Source organism: Euprymna scolopes, chromosome 2 (assembly GCF_053919585.1).
Source record: "Euprymna scolopes isolate OS-2025 chromosome 2, ASM5391958v1, whole genome shotgun sequence".
Lineage (NCBI taxonomy): Eukaryota > Metazoa > Mollusca > Cephalopoda > Sepiida > Sepiolidae > Euprymna > Euprymna scolopes.
Genome location: NC_136483.1, coordinates 28,595,876 through 28,619,419, shown reverse-complemented (window position 1 = coordinate 28,619,419; position 23,544 = coordinate 28,595,876). Strand labels below are relative to the sequence as shown.

Sequence of the window (23,544 nt, the reverse complement as noted above, 5' to 3'; positions counted from 1 at the left end):
TCTGGGCTTCAATTTATGTTTTCCCCTTGTCAAACTTTTATAAAATCATCAGTTAAGCTACAACCACTATCAACAATTTTCTTCACTCTCTATCTGTACCTAAATCCGTGAACACAGCTTCTTTCTTAGAACTGTCTGCTTGTGGAACTCTGTTCACCTGGCATACTTTCCATCTGACTACCACACGGTTGGATTCAAATATAATGTAACCAAGTTCTTGTTCAGTTGTCTTCCTAAATAATTTATTGCTACTCAATTTTCAACATCAACTATTACTAACTTGTCCCGGTGACCACCGTACACTTGTTAATCCTTATCCTCGAGTGACCTTTAGGCCTTGATAAGTGGTGATTCTCTCTCGAAAAAGACAAAATCAGTGTTTTAAATATCAAATTGTGTTAAGGGTCAATTTTACGAAGTTTTTTTTTTAATGTTGGTTGCATGAACTATGTAAATTGTTCAAGAAAATGTCTTTTCTATAGTTTTTAAGGTGAGCATCTGAAAAGTAAGCAACTAAAAATGCAGTAAAGACAAAATTTTGCCGACTTGTTGATCGCGTACAAAATAATATGCTAACGTATAACTGGTGGAAACAATAAATTAGTAGCAGAGAAGACTTGATCCTTGGAGTTTTGCAAACTATTCTATTACAGTATATATATATATATATATATATATATATATATATATATACAGTATATATATACAGTATATATATATATACATATACAGTATATATATATATACAGTATATATATACATATACAGTATATATATATTATATATATATATATATATATATAGAGAGAGAGAGAGGGAGAGACAGAGAGAGAGAAAGATACGTGTGTTTATGTTAGAACGATAATAGATTCATTTTATTGAAAATTAATTAATTGTAATTAAACTTTTTAGCTTTCCAGGTGGTTTTTTTTTGTTTCTTAAAAAAAGGACAATTAGAAAAAAGGGGATAATTTTTTAACGTGACTTTATATAGATTACTTTTGTTGTTATTGTTGTTGTTCTTGTTTACAGAAAAATATTTTTTGGAAAAGAAGTTATAACGTGAACGTTTTGTCTAGAAGATTATATTTTAAATGTGTTATAAATTGTTTTATGCATGAGAAAATGTAATGTAATGATGTATTTTTAAGATGTTATATGATCTTTTGATTTTTGAACAAATATTGTTGAAAATTGTTTTAAATGTATGTATAATGAATTGTATTTGACGTCACAAATTCAAGCCATAATTAAGTAGAGATAAATTTAAAACGAAAAACACAGGTTATAAGAAAATAAAAATGAAACTATGATTAAGACGAATGGTTAGCATAGAAATAAGTTAAAATTTTAGAAAATTGCATAAGCGGGTAGTTTTCGGATGTGATAAGCCAAAAGAGAGAATCTTTCTTTCTTTTTTCTTTTTGTTCATAACATTTTTTGAAAAAAAGGTTACTTGCCAGGGAATAGCACTAGGGCGTGCACCTGTAAAAAAATAAAGATGAAAACCTGCGATGTTGCGTGCTTTTAAAGCTAGCTGCAAATAACGACTTCGAGCAGTGATAAGTCTCTGCACAATAAATTAAAAATGCAGGCGTTGGAGAGAATAAGAGAATTCTTTAAGGTACCAGAGGGCCAGTACCACGGGCAAATCACATATAGTAATAAGAAGGGAGAAAAAGTAGAATATGCCGTAAATACGTAGAAACAAAAGATATAACCTTATATTTCTTTTAGAGATGAATGTATGCGGGATATCACTGTTTTAGGATCTTGGAGGCTCTGATGTGAAAAAGGAAAAATCACAGAAATCCTTAGTTAGAATTCAGTGCGCAAGTAGGACTTTTGGCGCAGTGTATGGGGATTATTTAGTTAAGAGTGATGTTTTCTAATGTTTTTGTCGGGTTCTAAGAATCCAAGTAAGAAAATCCGAGTGGATGAGTTTGATGAAAAGGTATATCATGATAATTAGAAGTCAACCACAAAGATTTAAGTAAATTAGCTTGGATACATGTCCCCAAAGAAATAAAATAGAAAATGAGACAAAGCTCTAATTAGTAGAATAACCATGCGAAAGAAAGGGTCAGGACACATGTGGAAGAAGAGTGGTCGAATTGGTGAGGAGGTAAAATGAGACCTCGGTTTACGGCATACGGTTGGCTAGATGGAGCAGCTAATATGGATCATAGGGGGTACTATCCTACACTCAAAAGGGATATGCCAAGGAGATCAGATGGAAATTCTGGTCTAAAATTAATTATGGAGTCAGTTGGAAAATGGCTGACTAAAAAAAGTTTTTTATGGTGTTTGATCTTTCGTAGCCAAGTGGTTGTACGGATATAAAGAAAAAACGTACTGCAATTTAAAAATGCGTACATTTTTGGAAAAATAGGAAGGGGAGGAGTGTTACATAAGAAGGGATGTCCCCTTCTCATGTAAGTAAGAAGGCGGACTAGATAAGTGAAAATGATATTAGGAAAAGGCTAGAATTGAACCCTGTATGTAAGTATTGAAAGATAATGGATAATTGAAATCATAGGAATGCAGTTGATTGTTAATTATTTTAGAAATAGCTAAATATTATCTATGTCAGAGTTAGAGCGATTTCCCATTCTTTTAGAAATAACTGGATATTAAAAATGTCAGTTAAAAGAATAGACAATAACAAAGTTGAAACTGTAATATAATAAATAGGTAAAATAATACAATTTAATTTACGGATTTCTTCTTTTTTTACATGGAGGTCACCACTTATCAAGGCCCAGAAGCCACTCGGGGATAAGGGTTATTTGGTGTACAGTAATCAATGGGATAGTATCGTAGTAATCGTCAGCATTGGAGATTCGACAAAGAGAGAGAGAGAGAGAGAGAGAGAGAGAGAGAGGGTCAGACTGGGGGCTGATACCCTTAGAGGCGAAGGGTAGAAGAGAGACCATATAGTCGAAAAGGCTTGAATCTTTGACATCATCAATCATTCGGCCGTCTGATGAATAAATATCAGCACCTATAATTTGTAACTGTTTGTCTTCGTGTCGTCATTCCACCAACTGAAAGGTAAATGTACTTTGTTTATCTATCATTTTAAATGAACATTTTATAACTCCCTTTCAAATAATGTGCCCCCCTCCTCCATCATAAGTCAAGTATCTCCCCTCTAATGTAAAAGAACTGTATTACACATTCCTTCAATAATGAATTCCCATCTATCTCAGCTCTATTATAAATGTCTTTCTCATTATATAAATGCCATTATCATTATCATTCTGAGCCCCCGTTATATATGTCTCCAATATAAACCCCCATAACACAACAGTTCAAGCTAGGGAAAATATTAGAATCTTACATATAAAAATTATGCTAAACATGTAATCTAAAAAAGAAATGTAGAAATATTTTTTTGTAATTATGATTTTTTTTGTGTGAAAATATTAAATAAACAATGCTTAATTCGATGATACTCTCGGTGGTTCAAGAAATTATCTTTATTCGAGTTATATCGAATTCATTAATGCGGACTTTATTTTTTTTTTTTTCGTATGTTCCTGAAAAAATAATTTTTCTTTTTTATTGTTATATTTACGATGCTTTCTTCATAAAAAAGCAAATGTAAATGTATTATATATGCGTTAAACCATTACAAATATGGCGGCTCTCTTTACACGAAGCAATCGTTTTATAAATATTAAACCAAATACAAAAATATTTATGTAATGAGACCCTTACAGTTACCTACACACATAATATCACCACGAAACTACCCCCTACAAAAAAAAACCCTGATACAAAAAAAAAACAATATTTACAGGTACTACGATTTCATTTCTCCTTATCGAAGCGACAATGATGGTGTTTTTTTTTTGTTTTATCTTTAAATTTGTTTATAAGTGGGCGTTTCTTTTTTATTATTTTATTTTTTCTGTACCTATGCACGCATTAACATCGCGCAGATACTCCTCCCTCCAAAAACAAAAAGAAATCTGAAGCATAACAATAACATTTACGGGTACTATTGTTAATTTTTTGTTTTCGGCATTAACAGCTTAGAATTAAGTTGAAGTCACAATATTTTATGCAGGTGTTTGATTATAAACTAATTAATCCTTTTTTTTAAATAAATTTTTACTTTAGTTCAACCTATACACTTTTCTTTAAAATGACGACTTTTATATGTTTTTCACTATGGTGATTAGGAAATTCTTACTTATATTTGATGGATACTTTCTCGAGATATAAAGCCCTGTATTATACACTTCAAAACACTGGCCGCCATATAAGTACGCATGGGCGAAGAACAAATATAAATCTTTCTGGCCTGCCAACCCCCAATTTTCTTTTCTTTTAGTTCATATTTGCGCGTGAGGGGCCTGACAGCGATTATCAAATTTAAATTTGAACCATCCCACTCACAATATGGAGTGTCTATTCCGAAAGGCGTTCTTAATATGAGGATATTCGGTTAATCGTCCTGAAAGACGTTCTTAACATGAGGTTGGGTGTTGAGCAACAACAACAACAACAACAACAACAACAACAACAAACGTATTTTAATTTTTTACGAGGAGGGCAATGCTTCCACCGAGCAACGCCGGTTAACAGGTCCTACTAGTATAGCCATGAGGATGTAAACGTGGAAGCAAGATACAAATTGTTCTTCCAAGACACATTAAATCATACATTACATCGATCAAATCTTTTATTTTTCTCTCTCGTGGTATTTATCTAGCTATAAAAGTCAAATATGTCACCTGTGTGTAAGGATGCTACGTAGTAAATCACGCATTTTTTTAAGAAACAATGTTTTTCACTCTTTACATATTTCATAATACAAAGATGTATATCGCACACTGATACTAATCCGTTTTGTACTATTACAGGTGGTAAATGGTTTGAGGTATATTTTGTCAAGAAAGGAAGTGGCTTTTTTGTTAGCGAATCCTTTTTAGGTGATGGAAATTATGAGAATTGGGGACCGGCAGAATGCACAAAGGTCCTTTGTCCAGATCTCTTTCGAAGTAATTTGATTGACAATTGGAATGATCTACCAATAAATGAAGTAAGTACTTTTATTATGCATTTAAAATTCAAATGAATTCAAATGAATCAAATCAAATTCATTTTGTAAAACAATAGCAAAGTCCAGCAAGCCATATAAAAAAACAGTTAGAAAAATGTGTACATCTATTTATAATCTGTCCAAGATGATTTTAAACCCCGATATACGTAGTAGGTATCGTAGCTATCTTCTCTAGTAAGTTGATCTACGGAGCTGTATCAGAAGTCATTGTCTAGCGCAAAGCAACAAAACTTTTTGGTTAAAACGTCAAGCAGAGGTTCGCTAATCACGAGTCGAGTAGAGTTCGTTGTTTACAACACGAGATACACGTCGACGTTCTCTATTCGCATGTTTTAAACGCTTCTCTCACTTCTCCCAGCGACTCGCCTTTTATAATGTTTCGGACACACCCAATTTGCATATACCACACGAGACTGCTCGAGATCTACGCGTGACCGGATGCTTTAAAAGACAACAGCCGCCATCTTGGGCCTCTTTTTTTTCTTTTTCTGTCTTTCAGCCTGCTGCCAAGACAGATTCTTGCCCGTTTCTGAGGTAGGTCCTCTCTATACCTATCACAGGAGCAGAAAAGATATTGCGTTTTTTCTAATTAGACAAAACGTTTAGTGTATATTTTCTGTGTCCTGAGGAGGCTGCGACTTGTCGTCAGGGTTTTAAAAACTCATCTAAAAGGTTCCAAGTTTTTGAGATGAAGATTGATTATTCGTATTATATGGATTCTTCGGACTATTGTTTTCATTAACCTCTCTGTAACCTCTGCGCTTCGTTAGGAGTATTTTGTCAAACTCGGAAATTTTCCCGTCGAATTCGGGAATCTGCACAGAATTTTGAATGGAACCATTTATTTAATCCACGAGAGTAGAATGCTCTTGTTCCGTCAGTCATGACTAGGTAGAAGTTGTAAGTAACTCGCAATCCAAATCATATCAATAATATAAAAGTATATTTAAATTACGTTGATGATGTTTTGCGCCAGAATATCGCCCTCTCACATCTTACCCTGCTTATGTAAAATGGAATCATGTAGCAAGGTTTTTTTAACCGCTTTATCCTCTTTACCGGGAACAGACATTCATTACGCTCGTCCAAGAATTTAGTTTATTGATTATGTAAGGAAAAACTATATATATATATATATATATATATATATATATATATATATATATATATATATATATATATATATTCCCAATTCCCCTCCTCTCTCTCTCTCTCTCTCTCTCTCTCTCTCTCTCTGTCTATCTATCTATCAACACACACACACACACACACACACACACACACACAAATATTATGTTGAGAATAAAGTTTTTGCAGAATTATAAGTTTTGATTTTAAATTATGTATTTTCAAAAAGTTTTCCTTATAATACCTTTACCTTATACACCATTTTAAAGGCCGTTTTTCGCTCTATCTAGTCGTTTAAATTACAATTGTTTTAAAACAAGTGTCTTCTTTACAGAACGTTGAATACAAGATGAAAAACAATCAAACGCGTACAATTTCTTATTTCAATTCAAGCCAGGCTGAAAAGTTGCCGAAACAACTCGCGATACCAACGAAGCGTTTGGCCCAGGAACCACTACCGAACGCACAGCAAAATTGTGGTTAAGAAATTTCGTGGCAACGACGGAAGTCTTGAAGATGAGCGTAGTGGTCGACTATCGGATGTTGACAATGATCAATTAACAGCTTTAGTCGAAGCTAATCCATACACAACTGTTCGAGAACTTTCTTCTGAATTAGACGTAACGTATACAACGATTCCCAACACAAGAGATTGGAAAAATAAAATAAAAACTTTATAAATGAGTGCCTCACGAATTGAACGAAAACTAAAAGAAAAGTTGTTATAAAATATAATCTTCTCTTTTTTACGCAAGAGAACGACCCGTTGTGATTAAAGGTGTGTTATTTACGACAATTGATGACGATCAGCTCAGTGGTTAGACGCCGACAAGCTCCACAACACTTTACGAAGCCATAGTTGCACCGAAAGAAGGTATTACTGACTGTTTGGTGGTCTGCGATCGGTCTAATCTATTACAGTTTTTTAATGCACGCGAAACTATTACAGCGAAGCACTATCAACAAATAAATAAACTGTATCAGAAACTTTGACAACAACATCCAAAGTTAGTCAATAGAACAGGCCTAATTCTCCTCCAGAAGTTGAATGAATTGGTCTACGAAACTGTGTCATCGGCCATACTCTCCAGACTTCCCACCTACCGATTACTACTTTTTCAAGCATCTCGAGAACTGTCTGCGCTCTTCAAGTCTTGGATGACAACCTTCCTAGAGCTGTGACTCAAACGATATCAAAAACGCCTTCAGCGACTTCATCATGCAAGATTTTTACAATACACTTGTTTCGTGTTGGCAAAATAGTCTTCATTCTTATGGTGCTTATTTCGATCAATATTTTTTTTTGTTTGAGTCGATATATGTTCATCTGAATTTAATAGTTAAAACCCGCAAACACTTTTCTTTTCAACATGATATAAATGACGCTATTAAGTCATATCAAATTAATCAAATATAACCAAAACAATGTAAAATTCCGTATAAAATTTATAACGTATATAAAAAACATATAGTGCAGTATTAAATCTATGAGTATATATACAGTTTATTGATGTGTATATATTTCAAAATAAACCTAAAATAAATGTAAACAAAGTTAAAACAAGTTAATACTAGAAATACATGAAAAATGTAAATAACCAAAGAGTGAATAACTAGTATATATATGGGTTTAGACACACTGTATAAAATACAGTTTTACAAATAAAAATACACTTTTTGTGGAATAGACGAACAACACAAGTAAGAAAATGTTTAATAATAATAATAATAATAATAATAATAATAATAATAATAATAATAGGTTAATAAAAAAACTAGATCAGTTTACAGTAGAGCTCTTTAAAGAGAGGTGGTGTTTGATCAGCCCTGCTGAGGAGGCATAGATTAAAACACTGCCTTGTTTGTAAATCAACGAAACAGTTCTTCATGGTAAAAAAACCTCATTAATAAAAAAAAAAATGGTTAGAATCTTCCATTATTTGTGTGAGGGCAAATATATTTTTATTAAATGGATACTATGCATGTGTCTAATCTTTCATCAGTTAAAGATACTACATGTGGGAGTATTTAATTCAACAGTAATATATATATATATATATATATATATATATATATATATATATATATATATATGATTGCAACGTTTTGCCAGACGAGTACCGCTCCCTCCGACACTAAAAGTCCATGAGCCCAAATGCCTAAGGGAGTATCTGTACAAAAATGATGTTACAGAGTCTTAGCTTTGTACAACAGCTAAATCTCTCTCTCGGTTCAAAATGTTGAAATCCAGCAACAAGCAAGAGCAAGATAGCCAGCAACAAATTAAACTGCAGACCAGCTTAATGCGGGTACTGGTTTCCCGCTTTATGTTTTTTTAAATCAGAGATTTGCTTTTCCTAGAAAGGTCGCCTTCACCATGGCTTACGGGAGCCCTCTCCACCCCAACACATATATACATACACTCAAATATACACAGTGCTAGTTGGCCGTTGACCCCGAAAAAGGGTTCATATATATATATATATATATATATATATATATATATATATATATATATATATATATATATATAACGAGGGTAGATAGAGAAAGAGAGTAAATTCAATTCTTTGAAAGGAGACTTATCGGGATGATATAAAGTTCAACAAATTTCAATGTTGCTTATATAGGAGACAAAAGAAGTGGAAAATGAATTCACAAATACTATATATCGGATAATATAGAATGAGTCATTTATTTGATAAGGATATACATACATTTAGTTGGGGGATAAAGGGGACTCTTTATACTAAGGTATTTCGACTTTACACCCCTATCTTCATGCCTTGCCTTATATTTCACACGCACCCCTCTACACCTAACAACAAGGCACCTCTAGGGTTATCACTACATATTATCCACGATATGTTATCTTCTGAAAATTATTATTATCATACTCTTACAAACGCCCACCCATACCCACCTCATAACTTACCCCTTTAATTCACCTTCGGACCTTCCCCCCACCCTACTTAATTAAAATCCTAGTACACTCCCCATGTAATCCACAATCTAACTGGCATTACTCTCATAATATCATGATGCAGCCATTTTTTTAATTACATTTTCACCCCATAAAAGGCATATTGCCACTTTGATGTAGGGGGCTACTAAGTTCTAGGGGTACTATGTAGGGAGTTTAGCAGCAACATGCCTGTTCATATTACACTTGAACTTCTGCATGTCAGTACAGTTGGGGAAGCAGGAAACTGGAAGAGAATTCCAAAGTTCTGCCGTTCTGGGGAAGAAGCTATTAGAGTAAAAAGCTTTCTTACATCTAGGGTCTCAACTGTGTAGGGATGGGACTTTGCTGCTTGTTGGGTTGGTCGGGGGTATTTTCGTCGAGGGGTACAAGTGCTTGTAGTTCGTCAGAGCATCCATCATTAAAATACTTGTAAAACAGGCAGAGGGATGCAACATTTCGTCAATAGGGCAGGGGCTGAAGTTTAGATGACAATTCAGGACCTATTAGGTTGGCGACTCTCTTTTGGACCTTGTCCAGGAGTGAGAGACTAGTAGCAGATGCACCAGCCCAAATGTAACAGCAGTACTCCATACATGGGCGAATGGTGGCTTTGTAGAGGTACAGGATACTTTCAGGCGTAAGTAACTTCCTAGCACGATATAGAGAGACCACCTTCTTTGCAGCAGCCTTAGCAATGATCTCAATGTATCTATTCCAACCTGTAAACGTTAAGCCAAGGAGCTTGAACAAAATGCTCCCAGGAAAAATATATTTAGCCATAGCTATTTGTGGTTGGTAAGGTTTCATGTAATTATTAAAGGAAACTAGCTTTGTCTTGGCAGCGTTGAACGTTACCATCCATTTTTTACCCCATTCCACTACAGACTGAAGATCTTCCTCTAGGGTTTCGGCCATTACTTTAGATATGTGCTCATTAGTTTTCCCCACGTGCCTGCTATAGAGCGTGGTGTCGTCGGCAAATATACCCATCTCAAAAACAATTTTATCAGGTAAGTCATTTATGAATATCAGAAACAATAAAGGTCCAAGGATCGATCCCTGACGTACACCTGCATTTATATAAAATTTGTGGACGTACGCCCATCGAAGACAATCAATAATTTTTTAAACAAAATGAAAAATACGCTAACAGACGCCCGAGTAATACCGAAAACAGCTCCTGACCACAAACCAAGAAACCAAATCAGACAGGCTACTCTACCGCTAGTCCTAAAATGATGACATCCTCGCCAATCGACTGCGGGCGATTTTTCACCAGATACGAAAAGTTCAGCTACACCGCAACATGCACCGGTCACAACTCTAGTGTTCGCAGTATTGAAACATTATTTACCGACAGCCGATGTCACTCAAGAATATTACGTGCAACAAATTAATAGTATCCAAACGGGTTTTCCACAACACAGAATAACTATCGGGCCGTTTTACTAGACATCTTTTCAAAATAGACAGTTAATCAAGTTAGCAGCACTAGTTGAAACCCCCTTAGGCAGTATCACCCCTTTTCTGGTGGCGCGGGTAAGCTTTATTGGTCCTCAGTTACTTGTGACTGAGTCTACCCACGCAAGTAATCAATTGTTTTATCAAATTCCAGCGAGTAATACCAAGACCGTCTTAAAAGACAAGATGGCCGGTGGGCAAAAATAATTTAATCTGCTGACGTCATCACGGATAGTCCTTACCGGTGACACCGGTAGTCACCGGTAGGCACTCGTAACGTCTTGGAGTCAGTGTAATATTTCTTTTTTTATTAAAATGCCTTCCCGGTGCATCGTTACAAATTGCTGAGGAAATTATCATAAAGGACCAAAAAGTGACAGTATTTTCATTTCCGAAAGATAAAAAATCTTAATGCAGTAAAAAAAAAGATTTTACACCATCTCCATTCAGCAAAGTATGTTTTAACGTGCTCCCCCCCCTGTATTTAACACGATGTAACTATAATTTAATTCAATATTATCATCCTATTTTTTTTACCATTCAAAAGAAGAAGCTTCAAATAAATTGCTAATATTAAAAAAAATTTTTTTACAGCATACAAAACTAATGAAAATGCGAGACAACATTGATTCTTTAAAACACGTGTTTTAAAAATCTAGCAAAAATTAATTTTCCTGAAATTTTTCAATATTTAAAAATAAATTATGTCGGCTGATAAAATTTTTAAACTTTTTTTTAAAGCTAGAAAGATAAAATTTAAAAATACTTATTTATATATATATATATATATATATATATATATATATATATATATATATATATATATATATGAAACTAAACTAAAAAAAACGCGCGTTCACTCGTGGTCTTTTCATTTCATTTCATTAACGTAATTGGGTTTGTATTACTGTACACATAGATTCGAAAAAGTTGTCAAAAAACAAATATATAACAAATGTTATCAAAGGCAAGATAAGTTACTTTTCTACCAAATATTTTTCGTGTTTTTATTCAATGTAACATGTTTATTCAGCTCGAAAAGCATAGTGTTTACCGATGTTCGAAAATTCAAGATGGCGTCTGATTCTCTCTTTAACACGGTAAGTTTGGGATAAGGTGTTATATATAAAAAAAACTATACAACATACTATTAAAAACCCGCCGAATATATGTCAACCTATGTCACGGCAACATATATTGAGCGAGTTTTTAACAGTATTTTATCCGGTTTTGTATTTATAACACCTTTTCCCAAACTTACAGTGTTAAAGAGAGAATCAGACGCCATCTGGAATTTTCGAATACATCGGTAAACACTATTTTTGAGCTGAATAAACATGTTACATTGAATAAAAACACGAAAAATATATCTAGTTTGGTAGAAAAGTAACGGGTTTGTATTACTGTACACATAGATTCGAAAAAGTTGTCAAAAAACAAATATATAAAAAAATAAATGTTATCAAAGGCAAGATAAGTTACTTTTCTACCAAACTGGATATATTTTTCGTATTTTTATTCAATGTAACATGTTTATTCAGCTCGAAAACCATACAGTGTTTACCGATGTATTGGAACATTCAAGATGGCGTCTGATTCTCTCTTTAACACGGTAAGTGTGGGAAAAGATGTTATAAATAAAAAACCGGATAAAATACTGTTAAAAACTCGCTCAATATATGTTACCGTGACATAGGTTGACATATATTCGGCGAGTTTTTAATAGTATTTTGAATAGTTTTTTATTTATAACACCTTTTTCCAAACTTACGGTGTTAAAGAGGGTGTGAGACGCTATCTTGAATTTTCGAATACATCGGTAAACACTGTATGTTTTTCGAGCTGAATAAACATGTTACATTGAATAAAAACACAAAAAATATATCCAGTTTGGCAGAAAAGTAACTTATCTTGCCTTTGATAACATTTATTTGTTATATATTTGTTTTTTGACAACTTTTTCGAATCTATGTGTACAGTAATACAAACCCACGTATTTTAACAAACTGAAAATATGGATATAAAAAAATGATTTTGCATGTTATTTTTGTTATGTGGTGAAATAATCTTAAATAAGAAACATGATTTTTTCTTTAGGTTAATTATTTTTTTTACTGTGCAATATTTCATGAATTTATTAAAAATATTGTTTTTGATTTTGAAAAAATATTGTGGTTCATTTTGATTAAAAAATATTCATTTTGATTAAAAAAAAAATATTGTTCATTTTGATTAAAAAATATTCATTTTGATTTAAAAAAAAGTTTAATTTTAATATTTGTTTATTGTCTTAACTCATATCAAATGTTTTGCTTGTGTTCTGCTTCAAATATTCATAATCTTACATGCATAATTTTCATTTAATTATATTAAATAAACTTCAAGTTTATTTCAAATCAAATCGTGTTCCTTCACTTTTTAAAATGTAATTTATAATTAATTAAAGAACGCATTCTAATCTTTAAAATCTATAATACAACGAAATATTCAATTGCTAATATACTTAAACAAATAAGTTGTGTTTTTATTATTTTTTTATTATTAATATTAGATGAGTTTCAGTATAAATCATCGTGTTCTTTCTTTATTTCTTTATTTTAATCCAATTTTGAAGTTTTGTAACGCTGTCTGTAAAAATTACTGTTCATTATTGACAGTCTAAGAGTTCCACATATCTTGCTTGTTGGGACCTCGGCGATGACGTCATTTTTTCAGCTGGCCGGCCATCTTTATAACGAAGGCCACGGTAATACGCGAGAAAATGGCAATAAAACGTTTCTCTTGCAGGTCAAATGAAAATAAATTTTTCTCCTTGAATAATAAATCCCCCACAAGAAGTAGAAGCTATTGAAACTGTCTAGGGCACATTGAAATTAAAAGAAATACTGCTGCACCTTTCAGAGTAATCAGCTTAGGGGCGTTGTGGTGGTAGTACCTGTTGATATCCGTTGGACGAAGCAAAGTGGTTCGTCAACAAGACACACAATCTTCACTGTTATATGTCCTTGTTAATACATTTCGTGGGTATTACTGTACACATAGATTCGAAAAAGTTGTCAAAAAACAAATATATGATAAATAAATGTTATCAAAGGCAAGATAAGTTACTTTTCTACCTCCTAACTGGATATGTTTTTGTGTTTTTGTTTAATGTAACATGTTTATTCAGCTCCAAAAAACATACAGTGTTTACCGATGTATTAGAAAATTTAAAATGGCGCCCGACTCTCTCTTTGAGACGGTAAGTTTGGGAAAAGGAATTAAAACATTTTAAAAATATGCAAAATACTGTTAAAAACCCACCCAATATATTTCAGCCTATGTTACGGTAACATATATTGAGCTAGTTTCTAACAGTATTTTGCCTAGATTTTTTTTTTATTTATAACTCTTTTTCCAAACCTTACCGTGTCTAAGAGAGAGTCGGGTGCCATTTTAAATTTTCCAACATGTCGGTAAACACTGTATTTTTTCGAGCTGAATAAACATGTTACATTAAATAAAAACACTAGAAAATATCCAGTTAGGTAGAAAAGTAACTTATCTTGCCTTTGATAACATTTATTTGTAATATATATGTGTTTTTTTGACAACTTTTTCGAATCTATGTGTACAGTAATAACAAACCCCATTTTGTTACGCTATTTTCGTGTTCCGTTTTCCTTGTGACGCCTTAAACATGGTCATAACAGTTATGTATATTGTAAGATATTTTTCTTACATAATTAAACATGTTAATTTAATATCATTATTATTATCATTATTATTATTATTATTATTATTATTATTATTATTATCTACTTAAATTTAGATATGTTTATATATTTGTATATACAGGATTTACTCTTAAATTAACTAACTGACCATTATCAGTTTTATAAACTCAACTGCTAGATTTAAAAAGTTCAAATGTTGGTTATATTCAATAAAAATTTAGCTTCACACAAAGAAAGTAAAAACAGTAGCCGTGAAAATGTCCGTATCCCCGATTTTTGTAAAAATTTTACAGTAGATACTCAGTATGAATTAATAAATATTCTCAAGAAAATAATTTATTCGGAATATTTTCAAGGGATTTAGGGAGCATAATATGAGCCCAAACCTACATTTGAAAAGTAGAATATATCAGGTTAGCATTGAATTTTAGACACTAATGAAGCAAAATTTAATAAATTACAATTCCATTTCAAAGCCCTTTAAGCTTTAGCCTTAAATATTACACATTTTAGAACCAATATCATGCAATGGATATTGATCCAAATTAAAACATAAATAAAAGGTTTGATATCATTGTATCTTGATTTGTTTTCGAACGATGCAGAAATGTTCTCTTCTGCGAATTAATTTTACCTTTTTTGTGACGTGTATCATTCTAGTCAATATATAAAACTAATTATCCAAAATACTATGCGTATATATTTATTTATCTATCAAACAGCGTTCTTCTAGAATATCTCTGTCTGTCTGTCTGTCTGTCTGTCTGTCTGTCTCTCTCTCTCTCTCTCTCTATATATATATATATATATATATATATATATATATATATATATATATATCCAGGCTTCAGATGTTCAAAATAAATACAACGAGGTTGTTAGTGCTCGATAACAAGATCAAAATATTTATTATTATTATTATTATTATTATTATTATTATTATTATTATTATTATTATTATTATTCCGATAGCGTCGAATGGTTCAGGGTCGCCTGACGAAGTCCTGTTGACTGAAATAGATGACTGTTTGAAGTGACTAAATGTAACTGTTTACCTTCGATTAATATATATATATATATGTGTGTGTGTGTGTGTGTGTGTGTGTGTGTGTGTGTGTGTGTGTGTGTGTGTGTGCGTGCGCACTTTTAACTTTAGTTTCTGAAACGTGTACCATTTCAAAGCATAATCAAAATGTATAGTTTCATCAAATATTTTATCGTGACCAAATAAATTCTCAGTTTTTTTTTTCTTTTTTAAATTTCATTTCTTCTATTTTAATATTTCTTTATTTTCCTTTTAAATTTCCAGGTGAAGCTGGTTGCAAGAGAAGACAGCAATGCTGTTGTGCATATAGTTTTCAATGGTGAAGGTTCAACAAAAACAGATTGGTTCTCAATGTCTCGTGTTCTGGGATCATATTGGGCCGATTTAAAAACAGCACCAAATAACTATTTTAACATTACATACAAGTCAGTTGGATTTATTACCTCTAACAACATACTCTGTTTATCAACATTTCTGCTTACCTGTGCGTTATTACGGTAAAATAAAAACGAATTTGTTTAGCTATTGTATAGGGGGCGTTCTAAAAGTAAGGCCACCATTTTTTAACGGAAAAACTAAAACGTTCAAGAGCTACGAAGACGGGAATCATATCATTAAAACGAATGTTTTTTTTTGTGCTCCAAAGTTTACTTTTCTACATTGACCCTATTCTCAATACACATTTAGCAACATATTTTGATGGTTCTCTTGTAAAAGATAGGAGCGCGCTTTGTCACTCACATCTCTGTCGCAACGCTGAAGTCGACGAACTCATCTCCTAACTGTGTTGACATCAATTGAATCGGATTATATCTCGAATATATATATTAGGTTCTCTATAATTTGGACCTTTACTCAGGAGTTTTCTCAATTTAGAAATGTTTACTATCTTTAAATTACCTGTAATTATATATTTTATATTTTACCTCACTTTAATTTAGAAATGTTTACTATCTTTAAATTACCTGTAATTATATATTTTATATTTTATTTCACTTTAATTTAGAAATGTTTACTATCTTTAAATTACCTGTAATTATATATTTTATATTTTATTTCACTTTAATTTAGAAATGTTTACTATCTTTAAATTACCTGTAATTATATATTTTATATTTTATCTCACTTTAATTTAGAAATGTTTACTATCTTTAAATTACCTGTAATTATATATTTTATATTTTATCTCACTTTAATTTAGAAATGTTTACTATCTTTAAATTACCTGTAATTATATATTTTATATTTTACCTCACTTTAATTTAGAAATGTTTACTATCTTTAAATTACCTGTAATTATATATTTTATATTTTATCTCACTTTAATTTAGAAATGTTTACTATCTTTAAATTACCTGTAATTATATATTTTATATTTTATCTCACTTTAATTTAGAAATGTTTACTATCTTTAAATTACCTGTAATTATATATTTTATATTTTACCTCACTTTAATTTAGAAATGTTTACTATCTTTAAATTACCTGTAATTATATATTTTATATTTTTCCTCACTTTAATTTAGAAATGTTTACTATCTTTAAATTACCTGTAATTATATATTTTATATTTATCCTCACTTTAATTTAGAAATGTTTACTATCTTTAAATTACCTGTAATTATATATTTTATATTTTACCTCACTTTAATTTAGAAATGTTTACTGTCTTTAAATTACCTGTAATTATATATTTTATATTTTATCTCACTTTAATTTAGAAATGTTTACTGTCTTTAAATTACCTGTAATTATATATTTTATATTTTATCTCACTTTAATTTAGAAATGTTTACTGTCTTTAAATTACCTGTAATTATATATTTTATATTTTATCTCACTTTAATTTAGAAATGTTTACTATCTTTAAATTACCTGTAATTATATATTTTATATTTTATCTCACTTTAATTTAGAAATGTTTACTGTCTTTAAATTACCTGTAATTATATATTTTATATTTTATCTCACTTTAATTTAGAAATGTTTACTATCTTTAAATTACCTGTAATTATATATTTTATATTTTACCTCACTTTAATTTAGAAATGTTTACTATCTTTAAATTACCTGTAATTATATATTTTATATTTTACCTCACTTTAATTTAGAAATGTTTACTGTCTTTAAATTACCTGTAATTATCGCTTTTACTCATGAGAAAGAATTACATTCACAGTCTGGAATATTTTTAATATTACAATTTATATTAAAATGTTCTACCGTTTCCTGCAATTGAACATTTGTTACATATAGTCTGCCCTAGTTTATATGTAACTATTGGTTGTTGTTCTTTTGTCTGTAACTCATTTTGTATGAAGGCCAGGCGCGAACGCAGACCCCACAATTTTATTATACCATCCCTATTTAAGTTAAAACATACTCATGAAAGTATTCTTATGTACATCTATATCAAAAACACTTGTAAACGTTTTTTTTTTTAATTTTTTAATTTTTTATTTCCACACTTTGTGGACCAGGCGGGAACGCAGGCCCTACAATTTTAATGAACCACCATTCTGCAGGATCAAACATACCCATTCCTGTGTCTCGATACATTTTCTATCATTATATGTAATCAGTTTTTTAAAATAGTCAACCATATAAGAGCCTATTCGTGACCAGACACACACACACATTCAGCTTTATATATATATATATATATATATATATATATATATATATATATATATATATATATATATATATATATATATATATATATATATATACTTGTTCCTATAATACTAAAAGTCTTCATTGCCTATAGTGGGTGAATTTGACGTACCTTTCTGAAATGGTTTAATACAAAGAAAAATATAACTAAATCGACCGTTGCTCATTTTTATATTTCAAAAACTTACATTTTGATACTTTAATCTATATTCAGGGATATAAGGAATTTTTACATTTCCTCAGCCCACAGCGGATGCGAACTGGACTCGGGTTGGTTAATTGTGACAAGCGCCTCTCGAGGATGTTTATACGAAAACAACGGACCATATCCTCAAATCATGTACTCAACCAAAACAACATATACCATATGGGATGAAGGTAAATTTATCTATTTAATGAACTTATCGTATCACTTACAAACAGACTGTCTTTTTTATTGCTTTTTTTTCACCTCTAACTAGACACAGTGCAACTTTGAACCAAATTTGCGAGGACACTAAGTGGAAAGCTGAGCAGCGAGATGTCTGTTCACATTACACTTGAAATTCTGCATTTCAGTAAAGTCGGAAAGTGAATTCCAAAGTTTAGCAGTTTGAGGAGAAAAAACTATTTGGATTTTCGGCATCTAGGTATCTTACCAGTGAAGGGGAGAGGTTTTGCTGCTTCTCGGGCACAGTCCATTAAAATATTTGTAAAACAGGCACAGATATGATACATTTCGGCGATGGGACTAAGGCTGAAGCTTGGTTGATAGTGCGGGATCTATAAAGTTAGCGACTCATTTTGAACTTTGTCTAAAAGTGAGAGGCTAGCGACAGATGCACCAGCCCAGATGTGGTAATAATACTCTATGCATGGGCGAATGGTGGCTTTAAGAGAAAGGACTAAAAGTTGTTTTTTCATATAGTTTTAAAGGTTTAACCTCCAAGATATATATATGTATATATATATATATATATATATATATATATATATATATATATATATATATATATATATAAAGATAGATAGATAGATAGATAGATGGGGGTATGTGAAGGAAATAGTGCGTGCGTATGTGTACAGAGTCTTAAACGTTTTTCAACCTATTAAACTTTATGAAAAACAAACTTTTAGTCAAAAGTTCAAAGTTATTAAACTGCTTTTCTTGCATATATATATATATATATATATATATATATATATATATATATATATATATATATATATATATATTGTTGTCAGAATTGCATGAGGATCAACTAATTTTCCACAATTCCAATATTTATATTGTCAGCGAAATTGTTGAAATCGCCTATTTTTCATTCAAACTGATTGATTACCTGCTCTAGTCGGAGGCCCACCGCAGTGCACTGGGAGAAAGCTTCACATGTCTCCCCACAGTGACTTAGTCCACAATACATTGTAGTCTACATTGCACTGTTGAGAATCCACTATTTATTTTATAAATTATTTTTATATAATAGCTTGAATTAAAATTTAAAATGCAAAATCAAGAATTATTGTTAAACTGTTCTATAAACAGAAACATACATTTCGAACGCGCCCCTGCCTTATCAAATAATCTACTGTTAATTTCATACACTGGGCCGTTATGCCTGTTCAGTGATAAAACTTTTCAAATGCAGTTGTTATGTTAGGTGGTATCAGAGTGTAAACTTTGGACAAAATCAGACCCTTCTTTAATCTGGTCGTTTCGATTATTGATTTTGGATACTTATCGGAGGCATTCCGATACGAAACCTATCTAAGAACACATGTACATTCGTGTGAAATTAAAAAAAAAAATCAGCCCAACCGTTTCGGAGTCCACAGGGAACGAATATATATATATATATATATATATATATATATATATATATATATATATATATATAATCATTTACTATAATAATTAAATACCTACAGACACTAATGTTTCATCCTTTCGAGAATCTTCAGTGCAGAATTCGAACCGGCGACACAAGTCATCTCTGGCTTGATTAGTTTTAATTCGGCTACCGTTAACCGCGTATTAATTCGGCTACCGTTAACCGCGTGAAATAACGTTGAAAGTAAACATTTAATTTTTAAATGTTTTTTTACGTCAGTCAGAGTGATCTAATGATGATATATATATATATATATATATATATATATATATATAACGGTGCGCATTCTCTCCTGATGACCTGATATTATCTGTAAGATGAAATACTCCCCCCCCAAAAAAAAAGGGATATGCAATGAAATACCCCCCCCCCCAAAAAAAAAACGATAAACACGGAAAACCTAAGATAAAGAAAGCCCTAGAAAGGTTTCTCTCTTGACTTTATTTTTATCTGAAAAGGATTACTTTACAATTGAAAACAGCTGATAAACATCATTATATACAAGCATTTAAGGTAAGCTGTTTCTTTCAAAACACACCATCTTGTGTTGTACGCTTGCTTCATTGCTTCATGGCGAGTTTCTTCTACTGTTCTGGTAGTAATTTGTATCCTCTCTGTCTGTCTGTCTGTCTCTCTCTCTCTCTGTCTCTGTCTGTCTGTCTGTCTGTCTCTCTCTCTCTCTCTCTCTGTATATATATATTTATATATATATATACATATATATATATATATATACATATATATATTGTTTTTCTTTTGTTTTGTTTTGTTTTTTGCTTTGTTTTTTTTTTGTTGTTGTTTTTTGTTCGTTCTTTTTTTGTTTTTTTAGGGCGTTTTATCCAATGAAAATATTCAAAGTAAATGTTTAGCTTTATCTAAATTTTATTAAATTTTATTATATGTTTATATTTTTGCCTATGAATACAATTAAGAATCTTTGCATTCATTTCTTTCTGTAAACCTATTTGCATAAAATCAGTTAACAAAGAAAAAAGAAATATTTTAATGGAATTAGTTTTTCATTTGTAAAGTAAAATTATTTAAAGTAAATTCTCATTAGAGATTGATATTCTTTGTAATACATGTTATATAACATATGTTAGTAAATGAATGTTCAATTCTAATGACGTTATGTATTTAATGTTATATTTGAAGTGAAATCCTTTCAATTAACCCTTTTTCTTTTTTCTCAAGGACATGGATTGGCTGACGATTTCTCCATCTTTGTATCATTTAAGTGAGTCCATTTTGGAAATAACAAAGAAAAAATACAGTCGTGAACACTACGAAATCAAATAGAACTTAAAGAAAGCCGGTGTTCCGTTAAGACTGCATATAACAGAGACGTTACAAAAACAACCCTGCACATTGATGAGAAGAATTCTCTGAATAATTATGAAAAGAAAAGTTTATAAATATTAGTTTAACTTTTATTTTATCGATTCGTTTGCTCAAGGATCATTTTGATTTTATATCTCTTTTGCAATTAGAAAAAAAGAAAATTAAAAATGATATTTGTAAAGTGCTTCAAAACTAACATGACTTTTAAATGATAAAATAATATTCCTTGAAACTTGGTTTTGTTTTTGATTAATAATTTATTTTTCTAAGCACACACACACACACACACATACACACAGATATATATATATATATATATATAAAATAAATGACAAAAGTCTATATTCCAATTTTCATGATGTGGACCAGCTTACATTTTATTCCTAAAATTCCGTTGACACTTACAATTCTTGGCAGTAAGTGTTTCGTAGCACAAAATCATTCATTTAATTATTATATCAATCAATGAATCTATTTTGTCCTTAACTCATCAGAAGAAGTAATCACATTGAGCTTCTTAAATTAAGGATTTGTATATAAAAGTGGAATATAATTGAAAAAATCATATATATATATATATATATATATATATATAAAAGTGAACGTGTCTGTCTGTCTGTGTGTCTGTCTGTGTACATTTCCCTACGCAATAACTCTGTCAATTTTTAGTCTATAGACTCGAAATTTGAAATACCGGGTACTGAGATTTGGGAAAATCGATGTGACGGGTGTCAGCCAGAAATTTGGCTGTTAAAGGGTCAAATTTCAACGATTTGACCTTTAAGAACTCTACCAAACTCCTCCGACAATTTTGGGTCTAGACACTTGAAATTTTAGATATAGGTTCCTTGAACCTGGATCTAACTTAATAAAGTAATTTGAGCCCGAAACTATAAATTTTAAGGGGTCATAATAGGGGTCAAATTTAAAAAAAAATTGACGTCTGCGGTCTATACCAAATTACTCACACAATTTCTGGTCTAAACATTTGAAATTTTACATAAAGTGTATTCAGAGATAGGGCAAGCTTTTTTATCAGTTTGGGTCGAAAATTTTTAGTTACCAATATATAAATGTATGTATGTATGTCTGTTTGCATGTCTGCCTTAAACTTTCAATAGAGGCGACGGATTTTTTCAAGATCAGTATCGTTTTAAAGTTCGATATTTCATACGACAAATATAGAAAAATTGTCTAAAAACATTAATATCTTCCCCTTCAACTAGGCACTTTTCTACAAGGGGGGGCACTTTTTCGCCGATATTTTTGAAAGTTATATCTCCTTTATATTATCTAGCCTTAATTTTTAAAAATATCGCTTCCGGTTTGGCGGTGGTCGTAACAGCATAAACGTTAGGTTTTACTCCGTTCTTCTCCTCCTTTGCGGTACGGGCTCGAGCCTGCCTTCCTACTACCACATTTTTTTTTTTTTGCTCAGCATACACATCCAAACACCCGGGCAACGCCGGGCGCCCATGCTAGTATATATATATATATATATATATATATATATATATATATATATATATATATATATATATATGTGTGTGTGTGTGTGTGTGTGTGTGTGTGTGTGCGTGTGTGTGTGTGTGTGTTGGTGGCATTCTGTCGTTGTAGTTAGATATATTTATATAAAATGGGTTAAGAAATTCCAACGAAAGAAAGATGTATATTTAAATAAGGGGGTAGTCACCAACAATGTGTATTTTTTAACAGTATTTTATTATTCCGTGTCTTGGTTTTTCATTGAGAATTATGTTTAGATCATTGTAATGATGTTTTTAAATCATCGAAATCGTTTTTAATGCGTTTCAGACGTTCTGTGAAGCGTCCTCTTCAGATATTATTTTCAAATGTGTTGGAGATGTAAAAATAGCATTTTCGTAGTTCATTTGAAGTGTTTCCAAGGGGTGGAAACGTGTAAGTGTCTACTATTCATTGGAATGTTCAATTTTTATTACTCTTTTATTGGGCTGTGGCGAGGCCGCCGACCTCAACTGTGGTCACTCCTGTGTTGTGTTTCTCTCTCACACTCTCTCTTTCTGCTTGTGTTTTTTCTTTTCCTTTAGGGTAGGGTGTGCGTGTGTGTGTGTGTGTTTTCTTTTATTGGTTTGAGAATGTGTGTACTGTTTTATAGTATTATGGGGTTATTTGCTTCCCTAGGAAGGTGACTGTGATCCAAGGTCGTTACTAATGTGTATGTGTGAGGAGGGGGGGGGGAGAACCAGCTCTTCCGAAATAAGAATAGGGGTGCTTTTATTCTATTT

General features: G+C 31.4%; 1 protein-coding gene across 2 annotated transcripts in view; it reads left to right on the top strand.

The window, feature by feature from the left end:
• LOC145290299 (uncharacterized) overlaps nt 1-21,509 on the top strand; it is a 73,359-nt gene extending 51,850 nt beyond the window's left edge. For both annotated transcript variants that reach the window (XM_080136476.1, XM_080136474.1), the window contains exons 3-6: nt 4,875-5,053; nt 15,654-15,814; nt 18,280-18,443; nt 21,131-21,509. In XM_080136476.1, the coding sequence (XP_079992602.1) occupies nt 4,875-5,053; nt 15,654-15,814; nt 18,280-18,443; nt 21,131-21,177 (551 nt within the window). In that variant the 3' untranslated portion in view covers nt 21,178-21,509. The remainder of the gene's footprint in view (nt 1-4,874; nt 5,054-15,653; nt 15,815-18,279; nt 18,444-21,130) is intronic.
• The last annotated feature ends 2,035 nt before the right edge of the window (nt 21,510-23,544 follow it).